Here is an 18,510-nt window from a genome sequence, read left to right on the forward strand (position 1 = left end):
TAGAATAAGAAATCCTCTTGAAATCATCATTTCAGATTTTGATTTAGAGTGACATCCCTAAACATAAATAGCTGGTGTAGATATCATGGCAAATTACAATCCTCCCTGAAAAGAAAAGGAAGATTGTGAAGGGAGAGATAGGAAGAATGTATGAGCAAGCCCATGATATCCTAACCGAACTACTGTTAATATGTTTAGGAAACATATGTTTAGTAAACATATTAACGAAGACACCCGTAACAGTGAGTGCCACTCGCCCCAGGAGGGTAAGGGGATGTGGCAACCCTACCCTCGATGTTCCAAAATGCTCCCAAGAATATTGTTTCTGGAGGAAAAAATGATATAATCTTCTCTTGGCCTAACCCAAAATAACTTTCTAAATTTAGACATTAATAGATTTTCCAACCTTCAGGAAGGCCTAAGTTTCATCAGCACAATAATGGCTCAAGAAACCTTTGTCACTGAGGGCCAACATAGATGTAATGGCATCCTCATGGTCACCATGAAGATGCCATAATCATTTTAAAGTGATTTTAAGATGCCGCTATGGCCTGATCCTGTTTGGGCCCGAATTGCAGTGACCTGAGGGGCTCGTTCCCCCTCCCTGCATGCACTTTAAAATAGCGATGTGTCCTTGTGCTGGTTATGGGAACGCAGTCATGTCTAGTTTGGCCTTCAAAGTTACCAAACTCTACTGTAGCCTATCTAGAATTACAATTGATAGGACTGTCAGCTGTCCAGTTTTGAATAGACTGTCCAGTATTTGAGTTTTCTGTCTAGTAAATAAATTTAGAAAACACCAGACAGAACTCCAAGCTTGAGCCTCCATTCAGTAACAGCAGGAAACAAAAGCTGTTGCTCAGGCTGGAGTTGGCTCAGCTATCCCTACCTCCCCTATTCCAGTAGCTGCTGCAGGCTGTATCTCTGATGCTGGCAACAGTTAGGGATAGACATGGTTGCTGCCCAGATTGTAAGAGGTGGTTGGCTTAAACAACTGTCTCTGCTTTCCCTTCTCCTACACCTGCACAGCCAGGACCCAACCACCAGCCATTTGTCCCTTCTGAGCAAGGCAGAGTGCAATTGCTTTTGTACACCAGGAAGGAAGCTTGTGCGTCACATGCTCCTCCTTGTCATTCCCGTGTTCAGGAGCAACTTCATCATCGTCATTGTCATCATCATCCTTCTCTTACACTGTAGGACAAGCTTCAGATTTTCTTCCCCTGTCTGCAATAAGGATTGAGCTGTCTCAAACTCACCTTCTCTCCACCCCCCATATGCCTTTTCCATCCCGCAAGCTTGTTCAATGGATATGGTTGGCAGACAGATAGAGTGAATGTTGCTAAGGCTCTGGATCCTGGAATCTCCTGAGAATGAAGAGTCTTGTGGAGTGACTTCTGCAAACTTGCTTCACTGAGACAGCTTGCACACACATCTAGCAATTACTATCCAGGAAATCCTGCTGCTGCAGTATTGAGGTAATAGCAATAGCAACACATCATTTACAGGATATAGGGATGGCCTATATTCATCCACACAGTTCTGAAGACTTAGGACACACAGAAGAGGAGGTGGTGATTTCTGCTGATCTCCCTTCCCACTTAAGTCATGATGAGCCCTAACAGAAAAAAATCTATTTTTCTGAAGTGACTGAAATAGACAATATCCAGGTTTCCCTTGCTTCTCTTCTAGCCACTTAAACACCAATAATTATCACCATGTGGAGGTGGGTGGGTGCTGCTGTGCTCAAGGTTCTCTGGCTCAGGTGTGCATGGTCAACTTATTTCTGAACTAATGTAGTATGCACGGGTCTAGTAATAACAACAACAACAACATTCAATTTATATACTGCCCTTCAGGACAATTTAATGCCCACTCAGAGCAGTTTACAAAGTATGTTGTTATTATCCTCACGACGATCACCCTGTGCGATGGGTGGGACTGAGAGAGCTCCTGGAAGCTGTGACTGACCCAAGGTCACCCAGCTTGCTTCAAGCAGAGGAGTGGGGAATCAAGCCTGGTTCTCCAGATTAGACTCCCCCCGCTCTTACCCACTACACCAAGGCCGTTTCCACACGACTTACCAGCCTCCAGAGTGTTGCGCAAAACACGCGGAAGATAACGTCTTCTCGTGCAAAATCGCATCAGGAAGACTCTATCATCTGGGAGCTTTGCGCAACATCGCGTCTTTCTTGCATGATTTCATGCGAGAAGATGCTATCTTCTGCGTGTTTTGTGCAATGCTCCAGAGGCCGGTGAGTCATGTGGAAACAGCCCCTATTGTGTAAAAGTCTATGGTCAAAATTATAAACAGTTCTATTTTTGTTTATTTCTAATGGTTTACTCGAATTAGCAATGTTTTATTTATCTATGTTAAAACAGTTTATTATGATCTGTAATTAATTAAGAAAGAAGATGTAATGTGGAAGTAAATTTCACATATCGCACGTGGGTGTATATGTGTGTATCTGGCTAATAAATTTTTATCAAGTATTTTTAAACCACTTAGCAACCTTAGTTACAAACCTTTAAAATGAAAGTTGGCCAGTGTTTTTTGAAACTTACATTCAACTTGAAAATGTATGGAAACGGCTTATTACAAACATAGATGGATCTCAAAATTCCAATGGTATTCTGAAACAAAATTTTAAAGCACCTAAACCTTGTACTCTATTATAGTCCTTCAAAAATATTTGAAAAGCTTTCATAAGAGGCCACATGAAAAGGTATAAGCAAAGAGGCTTCAAAACACACAGTGTAAACATTATGTTTAAGAGCATAGTGATTGGATTTTGCTTTTCTAGCCACAACCCCAGTGGCACTGAGCCAAAAAGGGTTAGCAACCAACTGTGTAATTCCAGACACGTGATCTCAGCTGACTGGATTTGGTTTAGGAGACTTTGCACATTCCAACAGGGACTGAAGTATTAACTCTGTCTATCATAGTACTTCAGTTGCTGAATAATAAAGGTTTGCTGGAATTTTCCATGATTCACATTTTCAGGATTATTACCTAGTTTTATGATAATAATGCCTGGCTATATGGGTATCTTCTCTGTGTAAAGGGATATTACAACATGTTGGAAAGGGCAATTAATGATTTCTACAGTGCCTACAGTAAGAACCTATCTGAATACTCATAATTCGCCATTATACAAACATAAGAAGTGGAAGACCATTTCAGCTGCTCCCCTGAATATTCTGAGTGTGCCGTATAACTCAAGAGAAGAACAGGACAGATGGTCACTACCAATGATGACTGGCTACTGAAGACAACCAAATATTTGTTTGTTTGTTTCGATTTCTATTCCGCCCTCCCCACATTGGCAGGCTCAGGGCGGATATTGTGGCCATCTTTACAGTGCAATATAGATTGGTGTAACCAGGACATTTTATTTTGAAACTATGAAAAACAAGGTCAGCTAGCATAATTTAATTTAAGGAGCAACACTACTATACAGAAGATAGGCAAATACAACAAAGTAAGGCTCCCAGTCCCCTGCTGGAGACAGAAGATCCTCTGCTCCCACCCTTCACCACCACTTACCTGGCCAGTGGGAGGGGGAAGGTGGGGGAACACACCTCCTGGGGCAAGCTCCCAGGTGGTGCGGCATGCTCCTGTGCATCACAGTGGGCCGATATCGGTCCCAAATGGACCAAATCAGGCCCATTTGGGGCCTAAATTGGCCTGCTGTGAAGTACAGGAGCTCTCCAGGACACAGCAGCTCTCCTGCACTCAGTGGATACCACTGGGCCTGTTTGGGGCCAAAATCAGCCTGCTGCAAAGCATGGGAGCGCTCCAGTGCCCTGCATGATGATGTTGCGCCACCCCGGCAGCGTTCCCACACTCCACCATGAACCAATTTCGGCCTCAAACAGGCCTGATTTGACCCGCTGCAAAGTGCAGGAGCGCTGCCGGGGTGGCCCTGGAGAGCTCCTGCACTTCACAGTGGGTCAATTTAGGCCTGAAACAGGCTGAAATCGGCCTTCTGCGGAGCATGGGAGCGCTCCTTAGGACAGCACAGCGCCCTGCGCAATGATGTTACTTCCTGCAAGAGATGTAATTGCGCAGCCTGAGAGCACATGCGAGCTTTGTGCACATGCTAGCACCACAAGAAAGGTGAGTGCCAGGCCTCTCACCTCCTGCTGGAAAGGTAGGGGGACCTGGCAACCCTACAGTACAACCACCACATTCTGCACTTATATATTTAGCTGTTGCAGCCCTTTCAAGAAGGAGCAAAAGGCTCTACTAAGTTCAATTATCTACAGATCCTCTACCAAGATACTCAGAAATTTGTATCACCCATATAGCTTCAGGTAGGAACAAAAAAGTGGTTAAAATTGTCTTCACATCTGATCTGACCTACTTGGAAACCTCACCTAGATCTCTCATCCAATTTTCTATATGTTTTGAATGTATTTTGCTTTATGAGACTAAGGGTAGGGATAGCCTTCAAAAGCAACAGCTCTCTTTTCTTCCTCTCTCCCCAGCAACATCCAGTGAAAATAAACATGTGATATTACACTGCAAAGCACAATTAGAAAATGCCAAGACAAATTTTGGCCAACTGGTCTGCTGAATGTTGACTATGAAGGCATATACACTTTTTAAAATTCAAGATAAAGAACTTGGGGGGGTGGAATAAATCTCAGTTAATAACACAGTTGACAATTACTAGCAAGACAAATTTGTATTTTAAAATAATTACAAAGGCCTAGATGTTCATGAAATTTCCCCTAATAGTAAGGAGACAATTTTTCCAATGCCCCCTCCCTCTGTGGACACACATTTCACTCCTTGTGTTGTTCCTGAGGGCCCCTGTTCACAGAAGCAGCATTTGTAGAAGCATTTTGGGCTTCAACAAGAGGGGGAAGTTGACATAGTCCAATTCCACTGCCAGAAATGTCTCCCACTAGCAGAGATTTACTGTGGGGTCCAACTCATTGTTCAGCATAACCAAGTCCAGACAAAATTTGCATAATGCCAGAGAATTTTTCCTACTCTTCTGGCAGAGCAAGGGGCACGAAATTCAGTGTAACTATACAAGGGCAGGTTTTGGTTATAGTCAAGTTCTGCCTAGCTCCTGTGTGCTGCTCACAGCAACAGCACAGGGTTGCTAGGAGTTCCAGGGACCCAAGTGGGGATGCAGAGGACTAGAGGGCAGAGGACAGCAGGGAACTAACTTCCCATATGTATGCATAGCCTGTACACACTCCCCGAAGCTCCCTCTTTGCAGAGGAATCCCAGAGCGCGCTGAAATGGAGCTGAGTGAAAAACGCCACTTTGGAGGCAATTTTCATTCAGCTTGTTGGCTCATCCTCAATGTGCATGCACCACAACTCTTCCTTCTTCCTACTGGAAAATAAGTGCAATGGAGGAGGTAGAGTGGAACAGCATAAAAAAAAAAATGTATCTTATCTTTGTTTCTCCCATTATAAACAGGACTCGTCCCTGAAGCCTGGGTAGCAGCATCCACTTAGAACTCTTGCTCTAGTGTTCAGCATAAGATTCTACACAGTACAGCATTATTTTACCAAAGGCTTTGGTATACAGAGACAGCCTGTTGTCATTGTAACAACATACTTATCTAGGGTTCCCATTCCCTCCTTTTTTTGCTTCTCACCACTGCTTACTTGGCCAGCAGGGGGACAGGGAGGAAATGAGTCTCCTGGGGCTGGGCAACAACATCACTGATGTCACTGCACCGCCCTGAGAGCACTCTCATGATTCACAGTGGGCCAATTTGGGCTCCAAATAGGCCCGCTATGAAGTGCGCATGCACTCCCTGCCTTGGGTGAAGACGTCACTTCCAGGAAGTGATGTCATCACACTGATGCAGGTCCATGCTCATGCAAGAAGCAAGGAAGTGACATGCAGCAGGTAAGCACCAGGTCCCCCCCATTCCCACCAGGAGGGTAAAGGGACCTGGCAACCCTATACTTAGGGCTGTGAGACTATCCCTATTTGATCAAAAATTATTTGGCCAGTATTGATCAAGTATTTTAAAACCATTAACTTTATTAAAACAACAAATACATACTTCATTCATCAACAGATCTGATATTTGTTACTTACAAGAATAATTCTGTTAAATGTTATTGTGAAACAAAAACTTTAAAGCAAATTAGTAAACCTAGTAAGTATTTAAAAAAGTTTGTATAAGTGTGGACAATTGAACAGTTCTTCCCTTTGGCTTTTATACTACAGGGTCTGTCTAAAACGAAAGTTTTAAAAACTATTACAATGGGAATAAAGCAACAGTAATATTTAAAAGACAAAGTACCATTTTTAAAAGTCAGTTGTACTGAGTAGGCAAAAGCCAATTCTTCCTGTTTGGAGATACTTGCAATAATAGAAGGTGGCCCATGAAGAAACTTTGCTTGGTTAGTACATAAACCTCTGATTGCTGCATGCCTAGGGCTGCCAACTCCAAGTTAGGAAATTCCTAGAGATTTGGGACTAGAGATGAGCACAAACAGCAATACAAACAACAAAAAAGCCACGAACAGCCCAATCTGCTGTTCGCAAACAAGCTGTTCGTGAGGCCCCATTCTAAATAAACAGGTGGTCATTACAAGCCTCATTCGTTGCTGTTAGTCAAACCAGACAGTCTGGCACCTGCAATCAATTCCCTTGGCAAGTTAGGCAGGGATTGTCTGTCTGAATTCCTGCTGTTGCCCTAGAAACCCCAATCTAAGCCCAATTTAGCTTGATAGGCAGGTCTTCCTTTCAAGTGTAGAGTTCCAAATTTGTTACAAGGGAGCAAAGAGCAGGGGGGGGGGGGAGGCTCCTAGCTCTGGCTTAGTTTGCAGACAGTGGAGAGGGAGAGACCCAGCTGCTGTTGGCATTCTGATAGATAGAGTGCATTGGAGCTTGAATTTGACCAGTTCAGATCATGCATCTGATGAAGAGAACTTGATTCTCGAAAGCTTATGCTACAATAAAATTGGTTAGTCTTAAAGGTGCTACTGGACTCTTTTTGATTTTGCTACTGCAGACTAACACAGCTAACTCCTCTGGATCTATGAATTTTCTGTGTGAGTGGTAGGATAGGGATCTACCCCTTCAAGCTTCAGGGCTACTGACAGGCTCTGGGGCCAAGCTATTATTTATTATTGGTACCTTTCCTAGTGCCTGCTCAGGTCAGGTTTCTGGGAGTGGTGCAGTATGGATCTTGACCAAACTTGGATGATGGCTGGAGGAGAGCCTGCTGGCCCCCACAAACATCCAACCACAAACATGTTTGCAAACACTGTTAGAAGGACAATAGACAAACAACAGGTTTAAGCAGAACAAGACTTTCCAAACTGCATGATGATGCCTGTGAGGTACTAATAAATGAAGTACTAATACCAATGCTACTTATGTAGCCCATTAAGCAAACCAGTTGAAGTCATGGCTATAAGCGCCCCATCACATCTTTTATATAGAACTGTTTCAAATCATTTTTCTTAAAGAAAAAGTAGGACCACTAGGACTCTCTTCCTCTTTGGCTGGAAGAAAGGTTGCAGCAGCATCTATGCCAGTAAACAGGGTTACCTCTCAAGACTCAAATTGAATAAGTCATTTCTTAAAACACATTCTGATTAGTTATTTATTATGAGCTAAGCTACCAGTTTTGTAGATCACTTTAACTGCTCACATTTAGGCCTTTGGGACTAGAAAAATGCAGTAAGATACTTGAAGTGGACTATGCCAAGCTACTGAAGAGGAATCAACAACTTCTCAAAGACCAGAGAGAATAAAAGCTCAGACGCTAAAACATTTTGACATGCAGAGTTCCTTCTGTGAACTTCTTAAATCTTTATTTGAAGTACTTACGAGACAAGAACATTTAATTTAACACAAGCTTCAGGGGAGATGCTGTCTGTGTCCGAACTTCACTGGACTGGGCTGAACATTCTCCCAAAAATAAAAATCTTGGTAAATTCAGCCTTATATTCAGGCACAATTATACAGACAAAAGAACTAGTAAAAATCAGCCAGAAGCCACTTTAAAGAAGAACAGGTGCTGTGAACTTGTCACACTGCCCACTGACAAGCTGACATTTTATCTAAGCAGTCATAGTGGCTCTTTAGCCAAGCTTCCAATATTGTATATTTGGCAGTATGAAGCTTCACTGTGGCTGATTCTCATGTTTGCTATTCATGTCTCCTACTTTACAAGTGTTTTTTCTATAAAAAGACTAATAAAAATAAAATACCTTAACCGCATCCTAGCAAAAATTGAATAACCTAAATTACCACGCGTGTGCTGTTTATTAACTGGAAAGATAATCAGGTAATAAGAAAGTAGTATGGGACTTTTCAAAATATGGTCACATTTCAATATGCCTTGGTACTCCCACAGTGCCTCATATTGCGTAAGCCATCCTGAACTACACTTGCTTTGCCATAACATGGCTCTCCAAAATATCAGAACAAGCCCAGAAGTCTAAAAACTGTCTGAAAAAGGAAGAGACAAGAAAGAACCAGCTGACAATTCAAAGAGATTCAGGATAGCCTCACGGGTATATTTACAATATCAACAATCATCAACTATATTGTAATCCTTTATGCGTAGACTCAAGCATACACTTCAAATGGGCCTTCCTATGATAGTGGAGAGAACTGCAAATACAAAATAATATTCCCTTTGGTACTAACTGAGAATTACAAGTTGCCATTAACCCACCTAAAAGTACATATACATGTATGTCCAGCTGTTCTTTTTAGCCTGCTGGCCCATACTGTACTTCCAAAGTTTAAAGGGACATGTATTGTCGAAGGCTTTCATGGCCGGAGAACGATGGTTGTTGTGGGTTTTCCAGGCTGTATTGCCGTGGTCTTGGCATTGTAGTTCCTGACGTTTCGCCAGCAGCTGTGGCTGGCATCTTCAGAGGTGTAGCACCAAAAGATAGAGATCTCTCAGTGTCACAGTGTGGAAAAGATGTGGCAGGTCATTTATATCTACTCAGGAGGGGTGGGACTGAGCTGAGTCATCCTGTAGGAGTTTCCCAGGGTGTGGAATGCTAATGGCGGGAGACTTCACTGTATCCTGAGGAGGTTCTTTTGCATATGGATTGGTGCTTGATGTGCTAATCTTCTCTGCAGGGCTATTGTCGGGTGTGGAGTGTTTTGTTAGCCTGGTGTTTTTCAGAACTGGAAACCATGCTCTGTTCATTCTTAAGGTTTCTTCTTTCCTGTTGAAGTTTTGCTTATGCTTGTGAATTTCAATGGCTTCCCTGTGCAGTCTGACAAAGTAGTTGGAAGTGTTGTCCAGTATTTTGGTGTCCTGGAATAAGATACTGTGCCCTGTTTGAGTTAGGCTATGTTCAGCCACTGCTGATTTTTCAGGTTGTCCAAGTCTGCAGTGTCTTTCATGTTCTTTTATTCTTGTCTGGATGCTACGCTTTGTGGTCCCGATGTAAACTTGTCCACAGCTGCAGGGTATACGGTATACTCCTGCAGAGGTGAGGGGGTCTCTACTGTCTTTTGCTGATCGTAGCATCTGTTGTATTTTTTGGGTGGGTCTGAATACTGCTTGGAGGTTATGCTTTTTCATAAGCTTTCCCATCTGATCAGTAATTCCTTTGATATATGGCAAAAACACTTTTCCTGTAGGAGACTGTTTTTCCTTGGTTGTTTGATTCATCCTGGGTTTGATTGCTCTTCGGATTTCATTTCTGGAGTAGCCATTTGCCTGAAGTGCGTGGTTTAGATGATTAATTTCCTCATTGAGAAAGTGTGGCTCACATATCCGTCTTGCACGATCCACTAATGTTTTCATTATGCCTCTTTTCTGTCGGGGGTGGTGATTGGAGTTTTTGTGTAAGTACCGATCAGTGTGAGTTGGTTTCCTGTAGACCTTGCGACCTAAATGAAAGTTTGCTTTGCGGATGACCAAGGTATCCAGAAATGGGAGTATCCCCTCGATTTCTTTCTCCATTGTGAATTGTATGTTCCGGTGGATGTTGTTGAGATGATTCAAAAACCCCATCAATTCTTCCTCCCCATGGCTCCAAATGATAAATGTATCATCCACAAACCGGAACCATACACTAGGTTTGTAGGGTGCTGATTCTAGAGCTGTTTTTTCAAAATGTTCCATGTAGAAGTTTGCTATAACTGGGCTGAGCGGGCTCCCCATGGCCACCCCATCCATCTGTTCATAGAATTCGTTATCCCATTGGAAGGGATAACGAATTTAAAGGGACAAATCACATTTTTATATTTAAGAACAATGTCATATTGCAACTAAAGCCAGTTTCATCTGGGATAATTTTATTACTTCTACCTGTTCCTGTCTTTAAAAAATGTGTACGAAAGCCATATCTAGACAGATGGAGATTTTATAGCACAGCAGTTTCTAAGCCATATTAAATTATATGTGGCTAGATGACTTTTCAAGCAGCTGTTTCTAAGGCCTAATTCTGGCTGAGTCAGAAGCATATGTTAAGAGATGTACCACTACATACTGCAGGTGGGGGCTCACGTGACTGAATGATCACTCTTGAAAAACATTCTTTGCACAAAGAAAAATATCAGCGGGAAATGTTTGCTTTCTAACTAAGCCTTCTCCTGTACATTCTAGTTTTCTGTTTGGGTAGTTTTTGTTTTTTGCTTAGAGGAGCTTAACATCATGTGAGCCTGCACCTGCAGACTGATGGCGCAATCAAGTAATAGATCTGCCTCAGAGAAAACTAGGCCTACGTTGCCATTCAGTTCATTAATATTTCCTTCTATAACCAGATCCCATTAATTCCCCAAGTGTTCAGAAGGGGACAGCCAGTCAATTTTTAACATATAAAGAAAACACAAACTCGTATCTTTGCCTAAATGTTAAGCTAGATCATAAGGTGGATTGCTGTGTTGTTAGAAAGCAGGGCAAAAGTGGCAGAAAAGCCTTTCTAACATCATAACAGTGCAACTTGAGTTCTCAAACCTGATTTGCCAGTTGCATGTGTTAGGTTTGTAATAGTTCCCAGGTTCCCCAGTTGGGGTGGAGGATTCCCTGCTTCCAGACCCCTGCCCCCAACCCCCTCTTATCTGGCTGGCAGGGGGGAAGGTGCAGGGAATTGGAGCTCCAGAGAACACCCTGGAGTCTTTGTTGTTGCACCAGGAATGAAGTCATTATTGGCACAAGGAAGGGAAGGTCAACAAGGAAGGGAAGGTCCCCGTGTGAGGGTTAGGGCTTTAAAATTTTTTGCTTAAAAATGGTCTATTTTAAGGTTCCAGAGCATGTACCAGAGTGCCTGCTCCCATTCCCTGTACCTCCCCCCACCTGCCAGCCAGGTAAAAGGATGGCAGGGGGCAGGGTCTGGGAGAGGAGGATCCCTTGCCCCAACCAGAGGATCTGGGAACCCTATTACAAACCTAACACATGCAACTGGCAAATCAGGTTTGAGAATTCAAGTTGCACTATTATGATGTTAGAAAGGCTTTTCTGCCCCTTTGGCCCTGCTTTCTTACAACACAGCGATCTGATCCCCACCTTATGATCTAGCTTACCATTTAGGCAAAGTTGTGAGTTTGTGATTTCTTGACATGTTGCCACCACTACCTACTGGCCGGGGGAGGAAAAACCCTTGTCCTCACCCACCTCCCCTTGGATCTGATCACCTGGCTGGTGGAGGGGGGAGACATAGAGGTTGTAGTGCGTGCACATTCCTGCATTCCCCTGTTGCACTGTGCAACAAGGGAGCTGAGGGTCATGCTGAAGCCAGATTAATTAAAAAGCACTCGTATGATTTTTAATGAATTTGTCTTCAGTGAGCCCTGCATGTCCCTGTTGAGCTGGAAAATGAAGTGATTTTCCAGTGCAATGGCGGGAGCATGAGCGCACACATAGGGGAGGTAAGTTTCCCACTGCTCCCCAGGCCTAGCCCCCCCCCCCAGTTTGGCCACTGGGGCCCTCAGAAATCCTAGTTACTATTAGAGTTATATATAACCTCACTTTCTGATATTTTGGGCTTGGCTCAGCCTCCTGCAGCAGCCATTTTGTGGTTGTGCCCACTACTCTGTGTCCAAATTCCAAAGGTGCCCAAGGGCTCAAAAGGGCTGGGGATCCCTGCTCTAAAAGTCACAAAAGCTTGCTATCCTATTTTCCCACAAGCCAATTTTTAATTTTTTTATATATTTAAATTGAGACAGCATGTGGTTAGAGTGTTGAACCACTACTGAGACTCAGTAGTGGTTAGAGTGTTGAACTAGGATCTGGGAGACCCAACTTTGCATCCCCATCTGCCATGGAAGCTTGTTGGGAGACCTTAGGCTAGTTACACTCTCTTAGCCTAACCCATCTCTAGGCTTGCCATTCGCCTGCCCCAAGCCTCTTCCTCACGCCATCTCTTACCTGGCCAGCAGGGGGAAGCAAGGTGCAAGAACACCATGCTGGGGACGAAGCACACTCCTACATGCTCTGGAGTGCACCTCCATGCGCCTGTGTTGTGCCAAGAATGATGTTATTCCTGGCACAACGCTGAAGTAATGGGTCTCTCTGAGGGCCAATTATGTGAAAATCAGCCACAAATTTAGCATTTAGGGCCGATTTTCACTTAATCAGCTCCCAGCGTGACCCACTACTTCCATGTTGCACCAGGAATGATGTAATTCTTAGCACGATGCAGGGCGGTTTGAGTTAAGTACCCTCCATGGAATTCCCCCCATTCCCTTCATCCCCCAGTTTACCCCCAGCCCCCGGGATCTGACAACCTTACTCACCTCTCAGGTTTATTGTGAGGATAAAATGGAAGAGAGGAGAATGATGTAAGCTGCTTTGGAGCCCCATTGGGGAGAGTGGCAGGATATAAATGAAGGAAATAAATAACTACATAATATGTATATAACTTGTCAGCAATGGACATCTAAAAATAGCTTTACAGTCAATAAGCATTCTTATCCCAAGAGATCTACTTATGCCCCCACTGTTCTCCAAATCCAAAGAAAACTGCAACATACAGTTTCCTGCAAGGTTATGGCATATTTCTGAATGGTCTCATACCTTGTGCCTACAACTTGGAACAAGAAGAAGCTGCCTTTGAAATTCTAAAAATTTGATGTACGTTAACATGCGTGCAGAACCTTGTGTGAGTGGAGAACAGCCATCTGAAAACCATTTCTTAGCTTTGTACAAACTTAAATAGTCTGTCATATGTTTATAATGAACGTCTAGAATCAAGGCAGAAGCCAGCAAATATCACCACATCCCATTAACATTATTTAAAATTCTAGCCTAGCCAGTCCTAGCCAGCCTGCCACCACATTTGCAGGAGAGTGTTTAATTTTATCGTCACAACTCAACTTTTTGGAAAATAGAATATAACTGTGATATTTTCCAAAGTAATTACTATATGGGAGGGAGGGGAGTCACAGCCACACCGTTCCAGACTGTAATGTTTTAATTGTAATAAGCACCATACATAAAATATTTAATGAAAACTGTAATCTAGGATTAGTTCACCTCCTTTAAACAAGTCACCCCAAAGCAATGAACTATTTCAAATGCTGTTTTCATTCAGATGAAGCTACAGGTCCTAATTCTTCATGGCCCCAGGGGTAAAAAAACAAAACTACTCCACTGCTCATAGAACCAGGTCCCAATTCTCAGTGTCCTATGAACTGTCCCAATTCTCAGTGTCCTATGAATTATCTTTTTGATATGATTACATCTTTTTATGACACATAGATCTCACTTAATCCTGAGTCAGAGCCACTAATAGCTTAGATCTCTCTGCCACCTTTATGTAGTCATCCCAGATATTCCTAGACCTCAGACTTCTTGCCTCCTGTCAAAACCTAGCTACTGGATATCAAGTTTGATTCCTATTTGATAACCAATTATAATGGTTCTCTCAATGTTTGTAGTAATATTTCACCCCTTTCTGCCCTCAGAGTTAAATAATTCCTAGAGACTATATAGCAATACTCAACTAAAGATTAAAGAGACTGATGTGGTAGTGGACATTAGTATGAATTATTAAACTAAGAGCTGCCCAAACCACTCATTCATAAGGTTTATGTTGAGTACTAGAAGTAGTTTAATTTATCACTGAAGCTGAAAGAACAGCCTGGTCTGCTCAGCTGAAGAAATCATCAATATTTCATTATATCTATCAAGCAGATCATTTTTAAAAAATCCAATCCTTCTCTGTCCCAGCTTCCAACCATTTTAAATCTATATGCTATACCCACATAAGAGGCACTATGATTCTAGGTAGATATTTGAAACAAGCAAATGGAAATATATTAAAATAATCACCCATGTCACATTAGAATAGCTTGATTTTCAATTTGGCATGCTTTTAAAACAAAAAATTAAAACTGAAGCCCTAATGTGTTTTATAAGAGGAAAAATTACTCTACAAGAAATCATGATTACTTAACATCTTATTCTATCATTAACCACATTGCATACTTACTCATCACCTTGGATAACTGAGGTTATGAAGTCAAAGAGTAACATAAAACATTAAGTAACTTGTTTACCAGCAAAAAAAAAGTACAGTGTCAATGATATAGCAGCAAAAAGCTGTTTTTCTTTTAAAGTGAGTATGAACATATGAATATTCCTAACCTGTAAAATGATTCCTCCACATTATATCAGCGAAACTCATTGGTGGGCCACTGGGAGGGTAGTGTTTACCTTTAAGAGGCTCATGATCAGTCCTTATCATATCCATTAATGAGTTTTCCAAAGAGTGCAAGTTAAAAGTATCATAGGGCCGATTCCGGTCCTAGGAAAAAACAAATAAAAAAGGACTGTTACAAAGTCATCTCTAAATAATGCAAGCACACTTCTTCGCCACAAATTACTGTTAATGAGCAAGATGTGCAAATCTTACATTGGTCACAGCTGCAGAGAAATTTAATAGCATCAGAATATGGAAAAAGCATAGAGATCCATACCTCTTTTTGCTAAACATAATTTATTGTAGCACAAAGAGATTGTTACAATAAATAAAAGACACAATTGTAGCTTGAGAGTTTCTTTGAGCAGATAACTTGCCAAATTCTATCAAAAATAGTATCAGATTGGAATAAAACCCTAAAGAATTTCCTTCCCTATCATACAGTCACACATCTGGAAGGGATCAGAAGATCACCAAAACCAACTCTGTACCTAAGGCACTTCTATCACCTCAGATATTAACCAAGAAACTTAACACACATTTTCAAAGAGGAAAGACAAAGATATGCTACAATTACATACAGAGATTAGTGATGAAACTATCTTCCATACCATTGAACTAGAATGGGCAAAGCAGACTATTAAGGGTTAAGGCACATGTATAAATCTAGAATAAGAGCCCTTTGTTTCCCTCTAATCCCATTACTGATCACACGTTATGATTACTGAAAAGTAAATATTCTACAGAAATCTATTTTCAGTAAAATGGAATTTATATTGCTAAATGTCTTTGGAAAATAAATTGAGGTGTGAAGTAATCTGCGGGGAGGGTTCAGCTTAACCTAGGAACAACGTTCCCTGAAACACTACCATTTGTACCCTAGAGATGTATCGACACTGCAGGTTTGCAAAATAAGACATTCTGACGCAAAACCCCTACACACAGCAAGATTGTGCAAACAACTCAAAAGTGGATAAAAGCAGTGATGCATAACATTAATGTGTCTATATACCACTCCTCTAGACAGATTAGTGCCCCCTTCAGAGCAGTGTTATTTTATCCCCATAATATAGCTGGGGAGTTTTGGGCTGAGGGGAGTAGCTTACTCAAGACCACCTACTGACCTCATGGCAGTAGTGGAATTTGAACCAGCAGAGTGCTGATTCACAAACCAGTCATTTAACCACTATGTTACAGTAGCTCAAAAGAACAGAGAGCGTGCAGCAGCCTCTTGAAAAACCTCACCAGGTTCATCCAGTCTATACTTTAGAACTAGTGTGTACTGCATATGTAATCAATTATTAATCCCCAAGGGCCTGTAAAACTTTGTGGAATAAGCTACTAAATTTAAAATTCCAAATAATTTCTGTATTGATATTCCAGATCATTTATGTATTGATATTTGCCATAACTAGGTTATATAACAACCAAAAGTATCAAGGAACAAGGATTATAATTAACAGAATATCATGAAAGCTAACTATAAACAATTAAGGAATTAGCAAGAATTTTTATATAGATGCATGTATTTTTGGTAAACTGAAAGCGAGAATAAATATATATAATTTAAATAAATATGTATGTGACTTGGAAGGAAGGAATTAATGTGAACATGAGATAATCCATTATCTTTCTTGACTACTCTGAAAACGAGACTGCAGCCGGATTCTTGTTGTAGTCACAGGGCCAAGCTAGAAGTGACGAATTACACTTGAATGGCAAGTGAACAGACTCACATGTATTCCTCCCTGTTCAATTGTGCTCCACTTGCCCTCCACTTGTGATTGAGTGGAGCGCAAGTGGAGCACAAGTGAACAGTGAGGAATACATGGGAGTCTCTTCACTTGCCATTCAAGTGTAATTCGTCACTTCTAGCTTGGCCCACAGATGGACTGGGTCTTCCGCAAGTGATGCTAGGACCCCCCTGGATTATTTCTTAAATAGCAGGATCTTACAAATGTTTTTTGAAACTCATATGGACTTACTGGCATTAGCACTTTAAATTAAGTAAAATTTCCTGCTATAGTAGGGTTATTTATAGAAACTTATGATTTTCTGCTATTTAGCATTGACTTTTTGTACCTGTTGATTTTCTATTATAAATGAAACTTGTGGAATTGTATATTGTAACTTATGAAATTATTGTACAAAAATCATACATATTTAAATTATATATATATATTTATTCTTGCTTGCAATTTACCAAAAATACTTGCATCTATATAAAAATTCTTGACAATTCCTTAATTGTTTATAGTTAGCTTTCATGGTGTTCTGTTAATTATAAAACAAGCTGAGTAGGGGCAGACCTAATTTATCTAGCCAGAACTGGAGGGGAAAAAAATCTGATGATCAGCTTGACTGACATCACAATCCTAAATTCATCTATGTGCAAATCTTATTGATCAACAGAAACGTACTCCTAGTTAAGTGTATAAACAATAACCTAACCAATGGATTAACTGGTGCTCCACTTCAAAATATTTAGGGTTAGATGCAATCTCTCTATAAGCCCAAAGCACCACATTTGGATCTATTACATCACTGAAGTGAGAAGACTTTGTCCTGTGGACACTGGGCCTAGGAACATGCCTTCTGCTTCTGCATTATCCAGAGACAGCACACCAGCACTATACAAGGACACATCAGATATACAGGAAGGCAAGGGTTACAGAAGTAGTAAAGCCATAAAAGAGTTCCATACAAAGCTTCCTAAGGGTTTTCAGCCCAAGTGCTTGTTAAGCTTCCCCCCCCCCATAAGCACATGAGTCTGGAATGGATTGACATTCATCGTTATCATTATAATGTTCCACCAAGGAGCTCAAGGGAGCACTCTTGTTCGAATCCTCAACTCCTCTTGAGATGTAGGTTGAGTATGTAACTTGCTCAAGGTTAGTATGTTTACTGGCTCAAGGAGGATTTGAACCCAGGTCTCTTCTGCCTAAGTCCACATACTAACTCTCAAAAAGGCAAGAATAAACCAAAAAGTACTGACTAGACAATCTAAACAGGGAGGACTGGGCTTACCAGATCTCAGGAAATATTATGAAGTAACCCACTTAAAAAACATTTTAATTTTGCTAGACCCAAATAACCAGAAAGATTGGAAAGATATAATACAAACATATACATACCCCAAAAACAATCAGGAAATTTTTTGGAACCCACCATGTAGCAGAGGTGAAAGCATCAACAACAACCCATTTATAACGGCTCTACTACATACTTGGGATAGAATAAAATCAACACTTGTAAGCACAAACTCTTTGGTAGCAAATTTTACAGGTCAAAGCTGGTTTAAACCAGCAGAAAACAAACAGGCGTTTAACATCTGGAGAAAGGGGAATTTAGTAAGGATTATTGATATTGTTAGCAATAAGCAACTATTGGAAAAAGCTAAATTGGAAGAGAAATTAAAGGAGAAAATACCCTGGTTCGAATACCTTCAAATAAAACATCTGTTAGAAAGCAACATCTACAAGAAGGCTTTAACGGAACCTTTAACAGAATTTGAAATGTTAGTTAAAAGAGGTGGTAGTAGCGCAAAGGGCCTTATATCTAGGTTATATAGGTTACTCTTATCATCTACAAGATATGAAGTTCTACCCTACCAGAAAGCGTGGAACAAAGATTGTAATACTGACACTGCAGAAGACAAATGGCAAGAAATCTGGAAGGCATATATATTAAACACCAAAATAGTGAGCATCAAAATGCAATCTATCAAGATTATGACACGCTGGTACCTTACCCCCTCAAAACTGCAGCACATAGATAACTCTAAGTCACCTATGTGTTGGAAAGGTTGTGGGAAAAGGGGCACGTATTTGCACTGTTGGTGGGACTGTATTTATATTAAACAATTTTGGCTAGAAGTAACTGATTATATTAAGAAAATTACAA

The 18,510-nt window shown here is 41.2% G+C and overlaps 1 protein-coding gene across 6 annotated transcripts in view; it reads right to left on the reverse strand.

The window, feature by feature from the left end:
• CPEB3 (cytoplasmic polyadenylation element binding protein 3) overlaps nt 1-18,510 on the reverse strand; it is a 100,012-nt gene that overhangs the window by 55,842 nt on the left and 25,660 nt on the right. For 4 of the 6 annotated variants that reach the window (XM_054983215.1, XM_054983216.1, XM_054983213.1 and 1 more), the window contains exon 3: nt 14,553-14,712. In XM_054983215.1, coding sequence (XP_054839190.1) covers nt 14,553-14,712 — 160 coding nt within the window. The remainder of the gene's footprint in view (nt 1-14,552; nt 14,713-18,510) is intronic. The other 2 variants (XM_054983219.1, XM_054983218.1) reach the window with 1 other exon arrangement.

Source organism: Eublepharis macularius, chromosome 6 (genome assembly GCF_028583425.1).
Source record: "Eublepharis macularius isolate TG4126 chromosome 6, MPM_Emac_v1.0, whole genome shotgun sequence".
Taxonomy (NCBI): Eukaryota; Metazoa; Chordata; class Lepidosauria; order Squamata; family Eublepharidae; genus Eublepharis; species Eublepharis macularius.